Raw genomic sequence first — 16,569 nt, 5'->3', positions numbered from 1 at the left:
CCGCCGCATGCGCGTGCGAGAGAGGAATTCACATATTCCTCTTTATCTCTCTCACTCTCTCTCTCTCTCTCTCTTTCTCTGACAAACGTGCGTTTATTATAACCGAGCGGAGTTTCGCGCTCGTTCCGCAGTAGGCCAAAGGTCAGTCAGTCAGCGCGCGCGCGAAAGAGCGTCTCCTCGGTGCGCGCGCGCGTGTATGCCAAAACCCACTCTGCTGACGTGCACTAGTACATCGCGCGATCCGACAAAATGCGGACGCCTTGACTTTAAATTCGCGACGCCTGACACAATTCGCTTCGCCATCCTCAAAGTCAAGGAGTGTTAATTTGTGGTTTTGCAGGCTGCAGTTTTTGCTCGTCTAGTCGTCGATATTTGAGGGCCAAGTGCGAAGAATCATGTTTCAAGTGGTCTCGAGCGCGAACGTGCGCTGCCCGCGTAGCACCACTTTGAAGGTTATATCTCGTTGTATCCCAGGCGTGCGCGATGATTCGATCCTCTTATAAGACGCGAATGACCTATTCATCGTGGCACCGATAAAACTAATACCTCGCGCAAATCCTTCGTACCAGCTGTGAAAATGACGGCCATAACCGATGGAATACGTGCTTCTGCGCGAGAGCGAAAGAGAAAACGCGGATCCTACATACTGACGTATACGTACGTAATTCTGTGCGCGCTTGCGCGCATCCGGACTACACCCAGAACCGTCTCGTCTTAACCGAGCATGACCCAGGGCAGACCGCCCACGTGTTTCGCGCTCCGGCTGCTCTGCGCAGTAGTAGCAGCTTTGTCGATACACGGAGATTATTTTTGATGTCCGCAGACGCGCGAAACTCCCGGGTTTATAATTAGCAGAGAGCAGATGCAGCGATGCGAAAAGTCGAGAGTTTGAGAGAGGACCTCTGCACTTGATGCGATTATTTCAAAAAGATATTTGTTTTTTCGTTTATCTGCAACGGTACTTGCACTCGTTAGTTTGCACGTGAAAGCATTTGAATTCAAAGAGAAGCAGGTTATCTGTAATCGAGAAGTGTCACCCGCTCCCTGACATCTTCGATTGTTCCTCGAGTAGCTTTCAATCGACCCGTCGGCATCTTCCTATCTCCATTCGTCACTCTATAGTTCCCCGTTACACTCCACTTGGTCTCTGTGAAACAAAAATCTCATTGTCTCCGTTATCTGCACAGCAACAGCAGCAGCAGTCACCGCAGCTGCACTCGCCGCACCAGCCACAAACGGTCGGTTCGCAGCTGCAACAGCAGGGCTCGCAGCCGGGCGCGACAACGAACCAGGAGGTGAGGAACTCGATAAAGGAGGTGACATCGGCGATAGTGCACTACGTGCAGAGCGGCCAAGAGGTGGTGGGCGGCGGTGGTGGTCGTCTGTCTCCAAGACCCGACAACTGGGACGGCGACAGAGCCGGCGCGAGGTCCACCAGCCCTCGAGGTGAGCACTAACATACCTCTCTCACTCACAAAAAAAAAAGATTACCAACCAACCACCTCACTTACTCGCCCGCGCTACTATACCGCTCACTCTCGATTATAATATATCCACGGCGCTCTTGCAACTTGCGAGAGTATGGCCTGTCATCGAACTATATTACCTACCACCCCACCTGCCTCGAGACAAAAGAGACAATCCTGCGTCGTTGTCCTCTCGCTCAAGAAGAGACGACGACTATATTGTGTGTATTTTTGAGAACGAAAATGAGCTATGAATTGTCGATTGTTATGAATAACTACATCCCACCACCACCAATATAATTATACTACTACCGCCACCACCATCAACCACCACCACCACCACGATCTCACCACTACAACCATCACTACTATTATACTCCGCGCGATCCAGGTAATTTTTCAGTTTCTTCGTTTTCTTATTTTTGGATTAAGATTATGATTATTTCTCTCTTTCTCTTTTTTCTACAATCCGAGCCTCGCGGCTCACCTTTTTCTCTATGTCTATGTTCTCGCGGAAATCTTCTGCCGCTATCTTGAGTGTCTACCTTCGGATCTCGACTCCTTTCTCACTCTCTTAACTCACGAGTGCTTGCGCCGATATCCACGTGTTTACTTAGACACGATGGGAAGTCTTAAAAGACGCTTTACTCGCGCTAAGAGTATCAAAAGTTGTCCCAAAAGCATTGAATACTAACGAGCAAGGAGTTGCAATTCGAAGGCAGCGTTTAGTGGATTAATCAGTAGCGTACTAACTTCACTTCTTATTAACATTTCGTGTATATTAACGCTAATCGCTCTTTCTCCGCGGCTTCTTCAACAAATCTACCTCGAAGCTCGAAGAAGACTGACGCTTATGTGCCTTTAATATATATACTTTCCGCTTAAAGTCGGCGTTTGATGTTTCTGTTTACTAACCCACACACGCTGTTCTGTTTATCCCAAGCTCATCATCTCTATATAGACCACACATGCACATCACTCTTACCCAAGAAATCGCATTCCTTTTCCTCAATAAACTGGTAACGTATATAGCGATATGTGCACATAACACATAATCCACTCATTCACTCACACGCACTCACGTATACTATACATACATGCACTGCAGACATTCACACGCTGAAAGACTGCGCTTAAAGCGTTTGAAAAAAAAAATGAAATAAGGAGCTGCAGCTTTCTCTTGCGTCATATCATCACGAACGCGTTTTCGCCGAAGCCGAATTAACGCGCGACGAGGGAGGGATCGCGCGTCTCCGCGAGATCGCGGTAGCGTCGATCTTTATTATCGGGCCCGGCATATAGTGCTCTTCTGTGTCACATTATTAAGCTCGCTCTTTTTTTTCGGTTCCCAGGAACTGCGAGTATGCTCGTATACGCATTATACACATCTTTCTCATATACCTTTCTTTTTCACTGATGTGTTATATCGATGTCATACATCATGAGTGTTTTATTTTGCATTGCTTTTTTCATACTCTCAGCAATATTCTATCATACATATTTATTATATTTATATTCATTGGCGCAACTCTCGTGCAAAGCTGTATATTATACCTCTATTATATATCATTAAATGTTCATGCTCATATTTCATTATCTTGAAATACGTCTAACGTCGGCGGAATGTATCATAACGAACGCGTGTTAAGGTAAGCTTTCCATCAAGCAGTATTAATTAAGTGTCTTTTTTCTATATTTACACGATCTCGTACACTATAGAAATGGTAATACGTAGCTATCATTTTTTTTTTTTCATATCCGTAAACCTTCTCGTATGCGTCTCCAATTCCAGTTTGCACCTCAATATTGTTAGCCAAAAACTCCAGGATATAGCATTTTAACGATAACACGGCTTCGATCCGCGACAGGAGAGAAAAAGATGAAAAAGCAAAGCAAGACATCCAGCAGTCTCGTCGAAGAATACGGTGCGCCCTTGACCTTGGCCCCCTTTTCCCGCGGGCGTCATCTCGCGAAAAGCAGCGTCGCCCTCGGGGGTAAAAAATAAAGAGACAGAAAAAGCAGATAACGCGACCGCGAGCATCGAATAATAGCGACTGCAATCCCGATGATAAAAGCCCCCCGCATTTGTGTACTTCTGCTTCCGCGGCTATTTTCCGCACTTTTGCAGACGGGCTGCAAATAGTTTAGCTCTGCTGCTGCTGCTTTTTCAATCGTTCAAGACTTACCGTTACTCTTTCGCTAGATCATTGTACGCGCGATGATTTATCGAATCGGATGCATGGGTAATAGAAATAAACTTTCGATCCGCAACGTTTACAAATTATCTGGGCGTCTGGACCACGGAGTAGAGATTAGCGTAAAAAAGCTGCTGCAATCACTCAAAGCATCCGCCGGGAGCGGTCCGCGTAACGAGCTTGATCAAGCCATTAGCCCTGGTGTGCTTGCCCCAGGCGCGCGCGCCTCGTGTTTCTCCAACAGCAGTCCTGCTCGGCCAATCGATGATTATTTTCCCTGGAATTAGCCGCGGTTGGCGTTGGCTTTTCAATCGCGTTTCCGGGCTTCGTTTTTCCAATGATGCCCACGAGACTTTCGGCTTATTGAAATTGGAGAACGTGAGGAGGTTTACCATCCTTTTTTTTTTTAATAGAAAGATACATGAATGTTATTACTTTTTGATATTTGTACAAGAAGAACACATCACTTATACGACACTTACGACTTACAGCTTGACATGAATGCTATAGATTAAAACGATGAAATTAAAAAATTAAATTTAAAAATATTCACACGTGCACCATCACTATAAATAACTCACTTAGTCTCACTACGCCGTGATACATTATAGATACATAGACACGAATCACAAGTATTTTCTTTCAGCTGCCCCTCGTCTCAGCATTAATCATTCAATTTTCATCAAGCTACTAACGCAATCGTCGTCGTGCGAATTCATCACCATGTCTCTCGATTCATTCGTCTCTCAGCTTTACCTAAACATTCTTGTGCAGGAGAAAAGTTGTAGTCACAGCATCATCATCATCGACTATTATTTCTACGTTCTCTTTCTTATCAATCTCACCACTAACCATCTTTTGCTTGTGAAGCTGTGCGCTTCGAAATGCAAAGGGGGAACCTATACTCACGATAAATCTAACGGCTTCGCAGAAGATAACCGCTTGATAAATTTTTAACCAGCTTACAACCTCACTTACGAAGAAAAGCTTCTACAGCAACTCCGCACAGACTTACACGTGAAATAACACATAGTCTATATCGAGATGAAACTACTAACAGCACATTGATAGCGTACACCGAGATCGACATTCTGCGCGAGAGACCACTGCCGCTGAATTGAAAACCTCTCGCACCTTTCAACTCAGCAGCAGAGGACCTCCCCGCGAACTCTGCCTCGGCTGTAAAATAATCCAACTCTCGTGACTAACCCTCGAAAAGCTAACCCAACTCAGAACTAACCCAAAAAGCCAAGAACCAAAGAACAAAAAGTCTCAAACAAAACTCTCTCTCCCCTCTCTCTCTCTGGCGATTCGTCATCGAAAACAGGAAGTCGATTGGTCTGGATGGAGAGCTCGTTCGTGGGCGTGCGCCCGGTCGAGTCACCCGACAGTCCGGCTCTTCCCCAGTCAACCAGCAGCACGACGACGATCCAGCCGACAGCGCAAAGCCATCTGCAGAGAAGCTCCTTCTCGTACGTGCCAGCCTCGCCGTCGCGCTCCTCGGTCCACGACGTCACGCTCACCACGACGACGGCCACATCGCTGACGCTGACGAGCTTTCGGTCCGGAGCTGCTACCGGCGGTGAGACCAGCGAGGAGGGTGGCTCGACGCCCGGGGTCTGCTGCCCCTTCGACGACGCGGGCAGTGGCAGCTTTCTCAGCTTGAGCGGCGGCTCGACCAGCGACGTCCATCAGCAACAGCAGAACAGCAGCCTCTTCCTCGAGCTGGCGCAGTCGCCCCGCGCGGAGGAGACCGCGACGAACATTCTCCCCCACGATCACCGGCACAGACAGCGCAGGCACCGCAGACCCACTGGCGGCGGTGGCAGCGATCAGGAGTCGCGCAGGGAGTCGCCCTCGCCGACACTCCAGCAAGACAAGCAGCACCATCAGAGCCGACACCGACACCGGCAGCCCGAGCCCACCGAAGACCAGCAACGCAGACAGCAGTCGCAGCAGCAACACCAGCGTGGTGAGTTGCTGCTCGCCTAGGCGCGGGATTGAATGAACAGACAAGCACAGAGAGATGTCTATCTCCACATACGAATCACAGACAAACACGTACTACAACTGCTACATTTACGAACAAATCGGAGAGTGTATATCTTTGTAGTCCTGACTCAGCCCGCTCGGTCTTTTTGTTATCACTGTTCTCTCTGTCTGTCTGCCTGATAATCGTGAGGCTGATTTTTTTTGTACATGTCTGCGACGACACGACTTTCTTTTTGTATGTCCTCTCGGCGTCATTCCAACGATCGGAACTGCTGCACGCCTTTCTCTTCGATGGCTGCTGCTCGTTGTATTACTGCCTGACTGTTGCTGTCTTGATTGACGATCGTTATGTTGTATGTATGTACAGACGTTTGTTTTTTAATCTGTCCACTATCTATCGATTGGCTGCTGCTCGCACTGCTTGTGCTTGTCATGGGTTGGCTAAAGTGGAAAACCGTTGAATTCATTGGTCTGTTATCTTTTACTGTACAGCGATTCGTGGATTATACATACTTTATTTTATTTTGATGTGGTTTCTTGCAACCGTCGATGACGAAATTTTTGTGAAAACTCTTGGCGAACGCGAGCCAGTTCTGTTTGCGGAAAAACGCGCAAGTGGGGCGGTCGGTGTTCAATTATTGTATACATGTGTATCTCGCGTTTTTATTCTAATTTTTAACCATGACTTTTGCCTATGTGATAAGTTTTTATTATTGTGTATGCGAATATTCGGGATGCGAAGCAATATTGAGTGTTTTACAAACGAGATAATAGCGGCGAGCACCCTCAGCGTTTTTAGCAGTGAATGTGTCCGCTTTGTTTCATTCGTAGCTCGTCGCACTTTGTACCTTTTTTACTCTTTTTACGTTTTGAACAAAAATGATCATGCTATTAAAAAATTTCTTAACATCGGACTAATGCAAAAATTGTGCAAAAATATTTCAGATAAACGGATGTTCCGAGATGATTACGCAAGCGGCACGCGAGACGCGCGGAAAACGTGATCGCGCGCTCTTCGAGGCCTCCGACTGGCAGACCGCAGTGGTAAAACCACCTGCACACACGCGTTCAAGCTACCGACGAGGAAGCGTCTGCTCGAGGGTCGTCTGGGCGTAGTCGGGCCGTCGTCCAAAGCTCGTCGCGCGAAAGAAGCGCTAATAGAGGACGAAATTAAGACTCTATTTTTAGCAAGCGAAAAACTGACGCGAGTTGTCGGCGTCGCCGCCGAAATCGTGTATATTGTAATGATTTGACAGGGAAAAATCACGTAAGAAAAAGTTTTGGCAGGATTCACGGATATTTGAAGACAACAATAAGTCGACGCGAAATTTCACGGTTGGCCAATTAATTATCTGTTGGCAAACTATATTTTGATGTATCAAATCGCGTTTGCTTTTCTATTTCAGAGATGCATGAAAAGTTGGAAAATGCGACCAGTTGTTAAAAATGACGGGTGCTCGCAACTATCGTTGGCTCACTCTAGACTACATAGAGACTAACTTGTACATAGTCGTTTACGCGAGAGAAGTTAATAATTATACAAATATAAAGGCATAAGTACGCGCATTGTTCATTTGGATCCAGCGAAACGAAAAAACAACGTCCTTGTTTATCTATCTGTCTATCTAAATCCTTTGACTTTCAACCTTCTTTCTTCTGAGACACAGACTTCGCGAACGATCCGCTGCGCACGACAACCTCTGGCATTCGCTCTTGCAAGTGTCAGACCGACGTTAAATCACTCGTGAAACGAGGCTCTCGCAGCTTACGTTTCCTCTCCCCGGTGCCATAATCTCTCGCACTTTTCGAAAATCGCGACCTCGCAGTCGCACAATACTCTCTTGGAATGTCGCTATGGATACGTGTAGAACCCGGTACACAGATCTTAGACTTTTACTATACAGACCAGCTGCTACAAAACGTCATTCCAGTACACAGCGCGATCTCTCGTCTTTTCCGTGATACGCATTCAAAGCGTCTTTTTTTCTATTATCCGCGATGTGCAAATTGTAAGGATGTAACACTTTTTACACTCCATGCAGAGCACGACGGTCTTCCTCTAGTCCGTCTGTCTCTAGTTAATCCTCGCGTCTCTTTTTTCGCTAATGCTCTCTCTTATACAGAGAAACCTTCTTGCTTCAACTTCTACTCTTGATTCTCGACATTCACACGCACGCCCCTGCTTTTTCGAGTCGCTCGATTCTAATTTTGTATCTCTGCGTAGACTGCAAACTGCCTCGACGAAGCAATATATAGATATATATTATATACCCTGTGGACACACACGCTGCACTTCCGCAGAATTCTTAGTTACAAAACGTTGAAAAAAATAACGAAACCCTGTGCAAATGGCAAACAGTTAAAAATATATATTTTAAATAATATTAATATATATATATATTAATATATATATATATTAATTATAAATGTATAAATATTAGATATCCGAGACAGTGCAAATATTTTCTTGTACGCAAAAGACCGTAGTAGTACTCTTACTTGAGAGTAGTAGTGATAAAACTCTTAGCGCTTTATGTAAGTTTTTATTATTATTGTAAAGTTGTCTGCTAGCTTCCTCTATTATATTACTTCCTACTACCCTTAGCCGCCCCCAACCACCAGACACTTTTATTTGCTATTGTGTTGATTGTACGTATTATTTAAATACAGCTATTATGTATACATAGAGAGATTTTAAAGAATTCATATGATAAACAAAATTATTAATTAATGAACTGGTATACCGAGGTATTGTGTCCGTTACGTTGGCATTGTGTTTTGCAGACGCGTTGTACGATGATATTATATTATTAAATATTGATTATAAGATTATGTTTATTATCATTATTACCGATATTATTATTATTTTTAATTTCACTATAGTTATGATTACGATTACTATCAATACTTATATTTTTAATGTCATGAACTTTTTTGGCTGCTCGCGAGCAACGATTAGTATGAATTTTTCATCGGTACTTTGCGTTTCCACTCTTTTCCTCCGATTTACCATTTGACTTTTGTGTAATAACGACGATGCTCGGCGTTTCGAAGAAATACGTCACATTCGTACAATAGCATACAAACTGACACGAAGGGAGGAGGATAAGGAGAAGAAATGAAACGATTGGGCGTTGAGAATCTCTGTACTTTTTATTTGGATTCTGCACCGTACACGTACCGAAAGCTAAAATATGAATGAAAAAAAGCACACATCGGCAGTTATGATTTTATCTGTAGCTATATTATTATTATTATTATCTCTATCCTTGGCAGAAGAAAAAAGAAAGAAATAAATTATTGTTTGTACTTTTGCGTTTTACCGACTTTTTACTTACGTTCATTTCACACGCTATTATTACCATTGTTCTCGTTATGGTTTGTGTTTTTTAATTATCCTCATTTCTGTAGAGGCACTCGTGATATTATATAAATATACATAATACTTGTCCATATCTATTTATGCATCCTATTGTTACTCACTGTTTCATATGTATAAGTTGAGATATATTTTCTTGTTTCGTTTGCTTAGAACGGTAAGTGATTACTTTCCTTTTGTTTTGTTGTGCCTCTAATTAGTGGTTTACAGTAGTCGTGTTTAGTTAGCGACAGTGTGGCTTGAATTTAGCGCTTATTATGTTGTTTTTTTTTCTGCCTTCGCAATACCACCTAAGCATATAGACGATATGCCATATATTACCATAAACATAGACAAATTATCATAGTTGAATCGTAGATGTCAAAGTGTGTGTGTGTGTAATTTTGAAACATAACAATACTAACCGTATATAAGTAGGTATACGATAAAAACAGAATTTGACGATGTTTTGCGCACCCTGTAACGTAGTCTTGTTGAATATATAAACAATATACTTTATTTTTGTTGATATATATATATTTGTTCGGCATATTTATAAAAACTACGAGAGTTTGAGATTCTTACGTTGATAAAAGGGTTGAACGACCCGACTCTTTCGATCACGTTTATTATAAATAGCTGAGAGAAACTTTGTTCATATATACTCATTGTATAAAATCTACATACATATCCGCAGGTGTGTTGATAAAGAAAAAGTTACAAACGCAGAACGTAATGACGCGTCGACACGGACCAAAAATTGTTCCTTATATCAATATATCGGTCTTGACGACGATCTGAACTGACACCCCCTTGTTTTTTACATCCTCGTTGTGTTGTTTTGTTGATCTGAACCCTAGATTATTTTTCTTACAAATAACTTGGACAGATTTCTATGTACAAGTATATCGATCTTAATAATTGATTGTTCTGGCTATATATTATGTATCGATATTTTTTTGTTTTTCCCTTGCGTCCAAAGTATTCACTTGGCGTGTATCTATATCTATATATTATATTTGGCGTGTATACTTCTTGGTTTTCTCTCCCCTAAAGTGTTATATATTGGACGTGAATCCCAACTGTGCCTCCTCCACTCTCCTCCAGAGACCTTTCACCGTAGTTCTTCGCTACGTGCAGAGCCAAGTCAAGATTTTGAACGCATATATTGAAGCGATTTTCCTTCGATCATCGTCAATAATTGTAGAGTGAATCTGTATACTGCTCGTTTCATCAACTGTAATTAACTTGTTTTATTCATTGTTCGCTCTATAATTGTACATGATAAAAAAAGTCGCGCGATTGTGCACGCAGTCATCGGCTTGCACCTCGAGTAGCTTTTAACCCCCTGTGATCCTCTCTATCTCAGAAACTCTCTGTCTTTCTCTCTCTCTCTCTCTCTCTCTCTCTCTCTCTCTCTCTCTCTCTCTCTCTCTGATTAAAAAAACCGACTGAAACAGCGACAACAAAATTAGCATGAGAGAATCACCCACCCTTAAAAAGAAACCAACAAGAGCAAACAAAAAAAAAAAACAAAACAAATCAATGTGGGCGTGTAGGGTCGAGCCAGAGCGAGGACTCGATGACGTGCATCAGTAGCAGCGAGGAGGTGGCCGCCGTGACAGCGGCCGCGACGACGCTCCTCTGGAACAAGCCCAGCCCAGGCTCGACGACCCTCGAGGACGTGCTGGACTCGTTGCTGGGTCTGCCCCCGGCCTCGCGAACCCCCAGCCCCGGCCCAGGCGCCCAACCCGCTGCGGCCTCGCGACACTGACTACTGATGACGCCTTCTGCCTACCACGTCGACTCGCGTTCACGATGATGAGGCCGACGACGACGCCGATGTCTAGGTATGACAGCTCCACGATGATGATGATGATGATGATGATGATGCCGCTGCTGCGAGTCTGTGGCGGGAGCTACGTAAGTTTCACGGATTAAAAAGCGACGATTCTCACCTTATCTTCTTCGCTGCTGATGCTAATTCACGAGACTCTGTAATTTCTACTTTCGGGGGTGTGCTGCGGGGGAGGGGGAGGATAGGCCTGCGCTCGAGATTCATATATTATCTGGCCAATCTCAAACTTTTTTGGCAATGCTTGTACTCGAGTGCAGCGCCGCTCTTTCCGCCGCTTTGCACTCGGAGACCTGGGCAACGACGAATCTCTTCGTTGTCCAGGGCTTCTTTCTCCAAACTTTTTTTTTATTACATCACGTTCAGAGCTTCTCAGCTGGCGCTTTGTTTTTTATGTACTCTTTACGTTTTTATTATCTCTCTCACACACACACACACACACACACCGCATCGCCTCATCATTTTTACTCTCCGCTTGTATCTTTCTCTCACCTCACGAAAATATATCGTATGCCATCATCTGCACGTACAGATACATTTCGAGTTACCTTCTGGCTTGTGTATCTTGTATGTTCAGTTCATTGAATCCTCCCGATCATTATGTCCTCCACCAGACCCACATCCTGACGACGACGACGACGAATACGATTTAATCTGGCCCCGGACTATGTATGGAGACTGTCTTATGTACATACGATCTTCCGGCGGTTGTTGACAATATAATCGGTTACGACTGTGGGCTATAATCGCGACTGTGACAGACGAGACCGTGACTGATGTTTTTTTTTTTTACTTGTTGGGAAGGAGGGACTCCTCGAGCGAAGGACTTTAGTCGCTTGATGCACATAATAATTCAAAGTGTGTATGAGAACGAATCTTTTTCACAAGCATGTAGTGTTATTTCTGTGTTATGCAATTGACAAGCGACTGGTTGCATAAGAGGGACCAGCTAATACACTCGAGTGACTAATCATGCCTTATACGGTTGGTACAAGGCAAGCACAAGAATTAACGCTTTTTCGATTTCCTACAGACTATAAATGGTTTATTCTTGTACTTGATTTGCACCAATCAGAACAGCTCGAGGAGGACGAGGACCGATGGGCAGGTATACGCAGCCGCTCGTTAAAAGCCGGATAAAGCCGGGAAAGATTCGATCGATACCTTCGCTACAGGGGCGCAAGATGAAACACGCCGCGCGAGGAACACCCTCGAAAGAGAGAGAGAGCCTATATAATGGAAAATCAATAATGATCGCACAGAGAAAGTATGCACATAACATTTTACGGCAAGCCCGCGACATCTTTTGCTATATCTTGTAGGTATGAAATTGATTGCTCACATGTCAACATGATTTATATATATATGTATGTATATCAACTCGAACATGACATCTCACTTCATTCCACATATGAAACATGAAAGCTCATTCATAAATCCATGTAATTAATGTACAAACGCTTATCTGAGAGATCGGCTCTTGATTATGTTGTGCGCTTGTTAGTGTGCGATGCTCGTCATCCGCCGCCATCACGGAGCGAGTCGCTGGATCGAGTTTTTATCATGTAAAACAGTTCGCGAATTCGAGCATACTTCAATTTTGTCAAATCGTAAGTACATCGAGGAGGCGCCGTATGTAGTAGAGCTGAGTAGAGAGTAACGAGTAAGTAGTAGTACGTCCCGTATGTGGCCAGACGCCGAGGTGCCCGTAACGTAAGTAGCACATCCTTCAGGTAAAAACTGTAAATACTCCAAAGTAGATGTCGAGCGTAGAATCACGTCATCAGCACATATTAAATCGGTCCAGCGACTCCGCGACCAACAGCTCATGAAACTCGATTCTCGATAAACCAAAGCATCCACATCATTACACCAGTCCTCTCTCGCGTCCCGAAAATCACGCAAAAATAACCGAGCGCACGAGGTCCAGACCGTAGTGCAAAGTCATCTGTCTCTCTCCAACAGACTCGGGCCCGCAGCACCACAAGCGCGCGCAGTCGACGGACAGCCAGCAGCTGCAGCCACCGGCCCAGCAAGCGCGCTCGCGTCCCCCGCTGCAGCGGCGCAAGAGCGAGGGCAGCGACTCCGGCCCCGCCAGGTCCGCCTCCCGCAGCGGCCAGCAGCAGCAGCCGCACCAGCATCATCACCAGCAGCAACAGCAGCAGCAGCAGCAGCAGCACAAGCAGCAGCACCGCCAGCGGCGCGTCTCCTTCGACGGCAGCGCCTCCAGCCTGGAGAACCTCGCGGGCAACCGGGAGGAGCGGCTGGTCAAGTGCCGCAACAGCAAGTGCCAGAACTCGACGACGATGGCCGAGGCGCGGCGCAGCTACAAGAGCTGCCACAACTGCACGAGCCTCTACTGCTCGCGCGAGTGCCGGCGCGGCCACTGGCAGCGGCACCGGCGCACCTGCCTCTACTCCCGGGCCAGCAGCCTCTGCATCCAGGTCCTCTCCTCCGTGAAGAAGGAGCCCACGAGCCTGAAGCACGTCTCGATCCTGGCGCGGCGGGGCTTCGCCGCCCACGGCCGGGGCGCGGTCAAGTGCTTCTTCGCCAGCCCCGAGGCCGCGGAGAAGTTCATCCAGGCGGGCTTCCAGGAGCTCGGCGAGCCCAGCTACGTGCGCTGGTCGGACATCCTGCCGAGCGAGATGGGCGCCGAGCTGTACGCCGAGGCGGTGCGGCTCTGCGAGTCCTACAACCCCGAGAGCCGGCTCGTCGTCTACGTCTCGGTGTGCGTGGTGCGCGAGGTGCCGAGCAGCAGCGCCGGCTCGGTCATGTGGGAGCGTCAGCCGGTCTCGCGCTGCGCCAAGCTCAAGCTCGACGCGAGCTGCCGGGCCGGCGCCACGACCAACACCTCCTCCTCGACCTCGGCCATCGCCTCGCCGCAGATGCAGCAGCGCAGCGCCAACATCACCCGCGAGATGGACTCGCCGGAGACCCTCGTGCTGACCTCCAGCCCGGCCGAGGACGGCTCCGCCACGCCCAGGGCCGTCCGCGAGCTCGGCTTCGGCAACATCCAGAAGCAGCTCAAGCAGCGCGGCGTCTCCCTCAGGCGGCACTTCCCCCAGGTCTACGGCAAGCTCTGCGCCTACGTCGAGGGCCAGGTCGACAAGTTCGCGCCGATGACGATCTACCCGCGGGACGAGGCCTCGGGCCGGAGCTTCATGTGCATCATCATGCTCGACGCCGAGCCCGAGCGGCTCCAGCTCCTGCCCACCGACTCGTCCAGGGTGCGCACCGTCGACGTCAGCCAGGAGATCGAGTGAGACGGAGCGGCCGGGCGGCAGTGAGCTTTCGGCCGGTGGGGATCGGGCGACGGGGGGCGATTGGCTCCTTTCCTTTCTCTTTCATTGCGTTCTGTTTTTCACGCGCTGAACGACTTTGCAAAAGTCGACAATTATCGCCGCTCAACAGCCTCCAAGGCTCGAGGGTTTTCCATGGGATTAGATTTTTCGAAACTCCAAGTTGGCGATTATGGAGCTTTTTTGTTTCTATCTCTCTCCATCGTGTCCAAAGTAACTAACGAATGATTGCTCAGGTAACCAGTAAAAGGCATTTTCAAAAGCAGTACGTTCTAAATCTTGAATTAGCGATGTCGCTATCGATTCTGTGAGTTGTCATTACCTACAATTCAGCCCTGGAATTCTTTTGATCTTTTTTACCGGACTCCATCTCCCTCTCTCTCTCTCTATCTCACTGGATCGCAAGCTGACGACGACGACGTGCATGGCTGGACTTTAATTTTGTACGGACGATCCGCTTAAGTAGGATGTACGATTAGCGAGATATCTTTCGATATTGTTGAGAGAACAAATTGACGATACTGTGAAAGCGATTGCGCGCGCGTCTCTACATTATATCCCTCTGGTGGAGCGATTCCTCTAAAATTCCCCGATTAAGCGCATCTATAATTCATTTTTCGCCGCATCATACGTATGACTATACTACTGCATTGAAAAAAGTAGACGAAAAACATATAAATATATAGATAATGTATAAGGTGACGAGTGTGTGGAGTCTTAGAGTATTTTTCCACCGGTTTCCGCGAGAAGGAAAGCGCCAAGAGAAGTGACCCCGATTGTTTCTCGCATCGTTGAGTTTTTCCCGTCGAACTGAGTAGATTTATCGCGACATATGGCGAGAGAGCCTGCGTGTGCAGTATGTGTGTGTGAGTGTGTGCGCGTCGCTTCTCTTCGTTTTTCACGATGTATCGATCGTATCTGTAATAACGTAGAACGTGCTTTTCGTAGACTTCTCTCCGAGTACTTCTCTCTGGGATAGAGGCAGTGAGTGCTGAGCAAAGAGAATATACAAGATAGCTGTAGATGTATGTAAACTCATTTCGTCAACTCTGTACTTCTACGTATCTATAGTTATGTTTTTTAAATTCTATTATCATTAGTAGAGATATTCTTCGGAGCGCGACACAAGCGTCTTCGAACTCGGTCATGCAGGATATATCAAACGAAGAATCAAAAAACTCTGAGAGCTGTATACGATTATATTTACGAGAGATGAAGAGCTGAATAATACAGGAAAGAGAACGCTTGTGTCGCGCTTCCGTTACATAGCTATAATTGTAATAGACGCGAAGGAAAGCGTTGCTACGGCATCGAAAATATCCAATCCAAAGCTGAGCGCCTCGACGAGCACAGCGCTTTTCTTCGGCTAATGGAAAAGCGGCAGCAGCAGCAGATATCGGCAAATTTTTTCACACGCTTCGGCGAATTTTAATCTAACGTCGTATAGTGATACCGACAAAAAGTCTAGTTTTTATCGTCGCGTAGAATTTCCATCTCTCCTCTCTAATTCCAACTCGCGCGGTTGCATATCTTCCTTGCGATGTTGTAAATGCGGGAACAGCGAACGAATTGATTGGATCACGCGAGTGGCAACAATACAGCGGAGGGAAGTGTGCAATCGAGCCGAGCCGAGAGAAAAAAGAGAGAATAACCAATCGAAAGTATATAACGTGAAAAAAGAAATTCAGGCGCTTCCCGTCGAGTGGACTCGCGCGCTCGCGTCTTATATTATAATATAGACAGACGACTTATCCCCCTCTGAAAGTAGAATCTCGCGCCGAATTTTACCGCGCTCGGCATCTGCGAGCGAGGTAACCGTTGTCTTTTCCGTGCATATTATATTTTCACGCGCTACTATGATAAAGTGTGCATAAGAACCTAATACTGTTGTATAGCTTAATCAAAACAGTGTCAGCATCAAAAGGAGATTATATAGCAAAGCGTATAACTATTTTCGGTATGTACGACGTGTAATTTATACAATACGCGATAGTCTTGGTTTTTCATTCAAAATACGTATACCGTAAAATATCTAAACTGTGCCCAGATATAGGCGTAACAACAACGAAGGATAAAACAACAAACTCAAAACTAACTTAAAGAGATGCATATATAAGATAAAGAGTATATAGATATGTATAAAATTTATAAAACAACAAGTGCACGCGCGAGTTTTTAGCGAACGAATAATCAGCGCAATCAGAACGACGGTTCCCTTGACGCAGACGCCAGCGCAGTGCCAAAAGTCCCGATAGCAAGAAGCGCTGTACTAAAATAAAGAAATAAAAAAAGTAATGTAAATCATGCCAAACGAAGACGCAAAACGCCGCCTTTTAGACGTACTTGTATACCCGATCCAATGTCAGATATGCGCATGTAAAAATCGAGCAGATTATGTAACCGG

General features: G+C 46.0%; 1 protein-coding gene across 11 annotated transcripts in view; it reads left to right on the top strand.

Annotated features, from left to right (window-relative positions):
- The window catches only part of LOC100121037, a 68,241-nt gene extending 53,987 nt beyond the window's left edge, over nucleotides 1-14,254 (top strand). For 4 of the 11 annotated variants that reach the window (XM_031922821.1, XM_031922820.1, XM_031922819.1 and 1 more), the window contains 3 exons: nucleotides 1,188-1,446; nucleotides 4,989-5,633; nucleotides 12,832-14,254. In XM_031922821.1, coding sequence (XP_031778681.1) covers nucleotides 1,188-1,446; nucleotides 4,989-5,633; nucleotides 12,832-14,129 — 2,202 coding nt within the window. In that variant the 3' untranslated portion in view covers nucleotides 14,130-14,254. Of the gene's footprint in view, nucleotides 1-1,187; nucleotides 1,447-4,988; nucleotides 5,634-6,020; nucleotides 8,969-10,570; nucleotides 12,455-12,831 lie in introns of those variants that run through there. The other 7 variants (XR_004226626.1, XR_004344653.1, XM_032597412.1 and 4 more) reach the window with 5 other exon arrangements.
- Nucleotides 14,255-16,569: the final 2,315 nt, after the last annotated feature.

This window comes from Nasonia vitripennis, chromosome 2, assembly GCF_009193385.2.
Source record: "Nasonia vitripennis strain AsymCx chromosome 2, Nvit_psr_1.1, whole genome shotgun sequence".
NCBI classification, from domain to species: domain Eukaryota; kingdom Metazoa; phylum Arthropoda; class Insecta; order Hymenoptera; family Pteromalidae; genus Nasonia; species Nasonia vitripennis.
The sequence above is the reverse complement of the archived record's forward strand: the minus strand, read 5'-3'. Positions and strand labels throughout refer to the sequence as shown.